The 7,363-nt window shown below is 49.5% G+C and overlaps 1 protein-coding gene across 1 annotated transcript in view; it reads left to right on the plus strand.

Annotated features, from left to right (window-relative positions):
- The window catches only part of LOC139397799 (myelin regulatory factor-like), a gene marked incomplete at its 3' end in the record, with an annotated part of 32,017 nt that extends 24,946 nt beyond the window's left edge, over nucleotides 1–7,071 (plus strand). The window contains exons 4-7 of the mRNA XM_071144227.1: nucleotides 3,300–3,361; nucleotides 3,535–4,078; nucleotides 5,377–5,613; nucleotides 6,876–7,071. Coding sequence (XP_071000328.1) covers nucleotides 3,300–3,361; nucleotides 3,535–4,078; nucleotides 5,377–5,613; nucleotides 6,876–7,071 — 1,039 coding nt within the window. The remainder of the gene's footprint in view (nucleotides 1–3,299; nucleotides 3,362–3,534; nucleotides 4,079–5,376; nucleotides 5,614–6,875) is intronic.
- Between the last annotated feature and the right edge of the window lie 292 nt (nucleotides 7,072–7,363).

Here is a 7,363-nt window from a genome sequence, read left to right on the forward strand (position 1 = left end):
GGGCCATGTCTGACTGTGTCTTTGGAGGGCCGTGTCTGACTCTGACTGTGTCTTTGGAGGGCCGTGTCTGACTGTGACTGTGTCTTTGGAGAGCCGTGTCTGACTGTGACTGGGTCTTTGGAGGGCCATGTCTGACTGTGACTGGGTCTTTGGAGGGCCGTGTCTGACTGTGACTGTGTCTTTAGAGGGCCGTGTCTGACTGTGTCTTTGGATGGCCGTGTCTGACTGTGTCTTTGGAGGGCCATGTCTGACTGTGTCTTTGGAGGGCCATGTCTGACTGTGTCTTTGGAGGGCCGTGTCTGACTGTGTCTTTGGAGGGCCGTGTCTGACTGTGTCTTTGGAGGGGCGTGTCTGAGTGTGTCTTTGGAGGGCCGTGTCTGACTGTGTCTTTGGAGGGCCGTGTCTGACTGTGTCTTTGGGGGGCCGTGTCTGACTGTGTCTTTGGAGGGCCGTGTCTGACTGTGTCTTTGGAGGGCCATGTCTGACTGTGTCTTTGGAGGGCCGTGTCTGACTGTGTCTTTGGAGGGCCGTGTCTGACTGTGTCTTTGGAGGGCCGTGTCTGACTGTGTCTTTGGAGGGCCGTGTCTGACTGTGTCTTTGGAGGGCCGTGTCTGACTGTGTCTTTGGAGGGCCGTGTGTGACTGTCTCTTTGGAGGGCCGTGTCTGACTGTGTCTGTGTCTTTGGAGGGCCATGTCTGACTGTGACTGTGTCTTTGGAGGGTCATGTCTGATTGTGTCTTTGGAGGGCCGTGTCTGACTGTGTCTGTGTCTTTGGAGGGCCATGTCTGACTGTGTCTTTGGAGGGCCATGTCTGACTGTGTCTTTGGAGAGCCATGTCTGACTGTGTCTTTGGAGGGCCATGTCTGACTGTGTCTTTGGAGGGCCGTGTCTGACTGTGACTGTGTCTTTGGAGGGCCGTGTCTGACTGTGTCTTTGGAGGGCCATGTCTGACTGTGACTGGGTCTTTGGAGGGCCATGTCTGACTGTGTCTTTGGAGGGCCATGTCTGACTGTGTCTTTGGAGGGCCATGTCTGACTGTGTCTTTGGAGGGCCATGTCTGACTGTGTCTTTGGAGGGCCATGTCTGACTGTGTCTTTGGAGGGCCATGTCTGACTGTGTCTTTGGAGGGCCATGTCTGACTGTGTCTTTGGAGGGCCATGTCTGACTGTGTCTTTGGAGGGCCATGTCTGACTGTGTCTTTGGAGGGCCATGTCTGACTGTGTCTTTGGAGGGCCATGTCTGACTGTGTCTTTGGAGGGCCATGTCTGACTGTGTCTTTGGAGGGCCATGTCTGACTGTGTCTTTGGAGGGCCGTGTCTGACTGCGTCTTTGTCTTCCTAGCATGTTACCAGAGTCACCACCAGATTCTGGTTCAGAACCGTGTTCACCTCCGGTCTTTGGAGGGCCGTGTCTGACTGTGTCTTTGGAGGGCCATGTCTGACTGTGTCTTTGGAGGGCCATGTCCGACTGTGTCTTTGGAGGGCCGTGTCTGACTGTGACTGTGTCTTTGGAGGGCCGTGTCTGACTGTGTCTTTGGAGGGCCATGTCTGACTGTGACTGGGTCTTTGGAGGGCCATGTCTGACTGTGTCTTTGGAGGGCCATGTCTGACTGTGACTGTGTCTTTGGAGGGCCGTGTCTGACTGTGTCTTTGGAGGGCCATGTCTGACTGTGTCTTTGGAGGGCCGTGTCTGACTGTGTCTTTGGAGGGCCGTGTCTGACTGTGTCTTTGGAGGGCCATGTCTGACTGGGTCTTTGGAGGGCCGTGTCTGACTGTGACTGTGTCTTTGGAGGGCCGTGTCTGACTGTGTCTTTGGAGGGCCGTGTCTGACTGTGACTGGGTCTTTGGAGGGCCATGTCTGACTGTGTCTTTGGAGGGCCATGTCTGACTGTGACTGTGTCTTTGGAGGGCCGTGTCTGACTGTGTCTTTGGAGGGCCATGTCTGACTGTGTCTTTGGAGGGCCATGTCTGACTGTGTCTTTGGAGGGCCGTGTCTGACTGTGTCTTTGGAGGGCCATGTCTGACTGTGTCTTTGGAGGGCCGTGTCTTTGGAGGGCCATGTCTGACTTGGTCTTTGGAGGGCCGTGTCTGACTGTGACTCTGTCTTTGGAGGGCCGTGTCTGACTGTGTCTTTGGAGGGCCATGTCTGACTGTGACTGGGTCTTTGGAGGAACATGTCTGACTGTGTCTTTGGAGGGCCATGTCTGACTGTGTCTTTGGAGGGCCGTGTCTGACTCTGACTGTGTCTTTGGAGGGCCGTGTCTGACTGTGACTGTGTCTTTGGAGAGCCGTGTCTGACTGTGACTGGGTCTTTGGAGGGCCATGTCTGACTGTGACTGGGTCTTTGGAGGGCCGTGTCTGACTGTGACTGTGTCTTTAGAGGGCCGTGTCTGACTGTGTCTTTGGATGGCCGTGTCTGACTGTGTCTTTGGAGGGCCGTGTCTGACTGTGTCTTTGGAGGGCCGTGTCTGACTGTGTCTTTGGAGGGCCGTGTCTGACTGTGTCTTTGGAGGGCCGTGTCTGACTGTGTCTTTGGAGGGCCGTGTCTGACTGTGTCTTTGGAGGGCCGTGTCTGACTGTGTCTTTGGGGGGCCGTGTCTGACTGTGTCTTTGGAGGGCCGTGTCTGACTGTGTCTTTGGAGGGCCATGTCTGACTGTGTCTTTGGAGGGCCGTGTCTGACTGTGTCTTTGGAGGGCCGTGTCTGACTGTGTCTTTGGAGGGCCGTGTCTGACTGTGTCTTTGGAGGGCCGTGTGTGACTGTCTCTTTGGAGGGCCATGTCTGACTGTGTCTTTGGAGGGCCGTGTCTGACCGTGTCTTTGGAGGGCCGTGTGTGACTGTGTCTTTGGAGGGCCGTGTCTGACTGTGTCTTTGGAGGGCCGTGTCTGACTGTCTTTGGAGGGCCGTGTCTGACTGTGTCTGTGTCTTTGGAGGGCCATGTCTGACTGTGACTGTGTCTTTGGAGGGTCATGTCTGATTGTGTCTTTGGAGGGCCGTGTCTGACTGTGTCTGTGTCTTTGGAGGGCCGTGTCTGACTGTGTCTTTGGAGGGCCATGTCTGACTGTGTCTTTGGAGGGCCGTGTCTGACTGTGACTGTGTCTTTGGAGGGCCGTGTCTGACTGTGTCTTTGGAGGGCCGTGTCTGACTGTGTCTGTGTCTTTGGAGGGCCGTGTCTGACTGTGTCTTTGGAGGGCCATGTCTGACTGTGTCTTTGGAGGGCCGTGTCTGACTGTGTCTTTGGAGGGCCGTGTCCGACTGTGTCTTTGGAGGGCCGTGTCTGACTGCGTCTTTGTCTTCCTAGCATGTTACCAGAGTCACCACCAGATTCTGGTTCAGAACCGTGTTCACCTCCGCAAATACCAGGTGAGCCACTGTGATAATGAAACCTCTTCCTTTATTGGCAGTACTTTATCAACAACGGTTGATAGGAATCTCTTTCCATGCCAAGTGTTACAAACAGCACAACCATATCATAATAATAAAATGTTCCTATTTTAATGAATGATATGACCGCCTTTGCCCCGTTTCTAACCTAGACGTGAGCTACGGCTACCAGGAAGTCTTCCAGACAGTGACACGTCCTCCAGCCTCATCGTGCCGATATAAAGAGCTGGCACCACAACCCCCACCACACCCAGGACTGCCATACCACCAGGGGCTGACTAACTCTTACACCAAGGCAGACACATCTCCAGGCTCACTGCCCCACAACCCCCCCCTCCACCACCCCCACTACCTGAGCCCAGGGGAGAGCTATATACAGGCTAACACTGCCCCCACACCGCCCGTCCACAACCCCCACTACCTGAGCCCAGGGGAGAGCTATATACAGGCTAACACTGCCACCACACCGCCCGTCCACCACAAGGCTCTCCAGCAGCATCAGCCTCCTCCACTCCAGGGCCTGGCAGACAGCTACCCCAGGGCCAACGCACCCCCGGCCCCAGAACTACCTCCAGGCCAAGCCCCATACCTAGCCCCAGGCCTCGGGCTGCCCTCATCCTGCCTACTACCTGTGCCTGGATGCCCTTCAGAACCAGGATATTCATACCTGCCTCCCACAGCTGGTCAACACACAGGGTGAGAACTACTACTAAACTACCGTACAGCACATAAACTACTAAACTACCGTACAGTACATAAACTACTAAACTACCTTACAGCACATAAACTACTAAACTACCTTACAGCACATAAACTACTAAACTACAATACAGCACATAAACTACTAAACCACCGTACAGTACATAAACTACTAAACCACCGTACAGCACATAAACTACTAAACTACCATACAGTACATAAACTACTAAACCACCGTACAGCACATAAACTACTAAACTACCGTACAGCACATAAACTACTAAACTACCGTACAGCACATAAACTACTGAAACTACCGTACAGTACATAAACTACTAAACTACCGTACAGTACATATGGGCACATAAACTACTAAACTACCGTACAGCACATAAACTACTAAACTACCATACAGTACATAAACTACTAAACTACCATACAGTACATAAACTACTAAACCACCGTACAGCACATAAACTACTAAACTACCGTACAGTACATAAACTACTAAACTACCGTACAGTACATATGGGCACATAAACTACTAAACTACCGTACAGCACATAAACTACTAAACTACCATACAGCACATAAACTACTAAACCACCGTACAGTACATAAACTACCGTACAGCACATAAACTACTAAACCACCATACAGCACATAAACTACTAAAGCACCGTACAGTACATAAACTACTAAACTACCGTACAGTACATAAACTACTAAACTACCATACAGTACATAAACTACTAAACTACCGTACAGCACATATGGGCACATAAACTACTAAACTACAATACAGTGCATAAACTACTAAACTACAATACAGCACATAAACTACTAAACCACCATACAGTACATAAACTACTAAACTACCGTACAGTACATAAACTACTAAACCACCGTACAGTACATATGGGTACATAAACTACTAAACTACCGTGCAGCACATAAACTACTAAACTACCGTACAGCACATAAACTACTAAACTACCATACAGTACATAAACTACTAAACCACCGTACAGCACATAAACTACTAAACTACCGTACAGCACATAAACTACCATACAGCACATAAACTACTAAACTACCGTACAGCACATAAACTACTAAACTACCGTACAGTACATAAACCACTAAACTACCGTACAGCACATATCAGTTTGAGAATGACAGTCAAAATATGTTTTACTTCAACGGGATATTAATGTTTTAACACTTCCCTCTTACCCTTTCCTCTTCCTCCTCCTCTTCCTCTTCCTCCTCCTCCTCCTCCTCTTCCTCCACAGGCTTATATTGCCTGACTGTAGGAAGAGAAGACGAACAGAACCCCTTGAGGTCCAGAACCATTTAGTGGCTGTTCCTATAGCAGGGGGCTCTGAGAGGGGAGGCGGTGACGTCCCGTCCTATGACAGTGACGGGGCCACAGAGAGCACCTCTGGGATGGGGACCTATCAGCTCCTCACCTGGGATCGCTACCAGCCTGGCCTGTGGACACCGCTCTACAACAGTAACTATGACATCCTGTGAGTGTCCTTCTGCCTTCACGTTCCCTCACTCTTCACCAAGGCTCATGCCTTCTAAACTGCCTGTCTTAGTCTCTAAACTCAAAGGCTATTCAACTAACGCTACATTCTTTTAAGGGACTGATTTTTTTGTTCAAGTTAAGCGCAGGGGGAGCAAATATTTTTTCACTTTCTATGTCTGACAACGTCATAACTCATCAGTAATATCTTAGTCATTTCTTAGCCAGCAGTAAAATGGTTTTAGTCATGAGTCGTTGTAAACAAACCCCATTTGGTTAAATTATTGACTTAAATGGACACAACTGACTCCTACTGTTATGTTATTCTTATCGTACTTGGTCATTCATAATTATAAACTGGGTGGTTTGAGCCCTGAATGCTGATTGGCTGAAAGCTGTGGTATATCAGACCGTATACCACGAGTATGACACAACGTGTATTTTTACTATTCTAATTACGTTGGTAACCAGTTTAAAATAGCAGTAAGGCATCTCATAGGTTTGTGGTACATTGCCAATATACCACAGTTAAGGGCTACCCTGTTCAAAGGCTCTTTAATAATTTGTCTTGCCCCTCCACCCTCTGACACAAACATCATCCATGTCTCCGTTGTCTCAAGGCTTAAAACTCCTTCTTTAACACGTCTCCTCCCCTTCATCTTTAACCTGTCTCCTCCCCTTCATCTATAACCTGTCTCCTCCCCTTCATCTTTAACCTGTCTCCTCCCCTTCATCTTTAACCTGTCTCCTCCCCTTCATCTATAACCTGTCTCCTCCCCTTCATCTTTAACCTGTCTCCTCCCCTTCATCTTTAACCTGTCTCCTCCCCTTCATCTTTAACCTGTCTCCTCCCCTTCATCTATAACCTGTCTCCTCCCCTTCATCTTTAACCTGTCTCCTCCCCTTCATCTACACTGATTGAAGTGGATTTAACAGGTGACATCAATAAGGGATCATATCTTCTTTCACCTGGATTCACCTGGTCAGTCTGTCATGGATTCACCTGGTCAGTCTGTCATGGATTCACCTGGTCAGTCTATGTCATGGATTCACCTGGTCAGTCTATGTCATGGATTCACCTGGTCAGTCTATCTCATGGATTCACCTGGTCAGTCTGTCATGGATTCACCTGGTCAGTCTATGTCATGGATTCACCTGGTCAGTCTATGTCATGGATTCACATGGTCAGTCTATGTCATTGAAAGAGCAGGTGTTCCTAATGTTTTGTCACTCAGTGTAGCTCGCTCTATCGTCTCTCCACAGCCCTTCCCCCGGTTACCATGTGGACACCGATAAAGGTTTCAACTACTCCACAGCTGACGAGTCCTTCGTGTGTCAGAAAAAGAACCACTTTCAGGTCACAGTTCACGTAGGGATGGCCGGAGACCCCCTGTACGTCAAAACACCCAACGGCCCTGCGCCGATAGAGAGCTTCCACGTCAAGGTGTTTGGCGTGAAGGTTAGTTCAACGCCGTCCCAATATGCAACACGAACTTCCCTGGAACATCAGCGTTTTACCTCGGCAGACTACTTCAGATGATGCCGAGGACATTAAGCACTAGTTTTTTTGTTAGTATGTAAGTTAGCAGAGTTGGGTAGATTACTTTCTAAATGTCCCCCGTAACTCATCAACCCTGCTAGTTATCTATACTTTGACCGTTTGTTCTCATCAACCCTGCTAGTTATCTATACTTTGACCGTTTGTTCTCATCAACCCTGCTAGTTATCTATACTTTGACCGTTTGTTCTCA

Source organism: Oncorhynchus clarkii, unplaced genomic scaffold (genome assembly GCF_045791955.1).
Source record: "Oncorhynchus clarkii lewisi isolate Uvic-CL-2024 unplaced genomic scaffold, UVic_Ocla_1.0 unplaced_contig_799_pilon_pilon, whole genome shotgun sequence".
NCBI classification, from domain to species: Eukaryota; Metazoa; Chordata; class Actinopteri; order Salmoniformes; family Salmonidae; genus Oncorhynchus; species Oncorhynchus clarkii.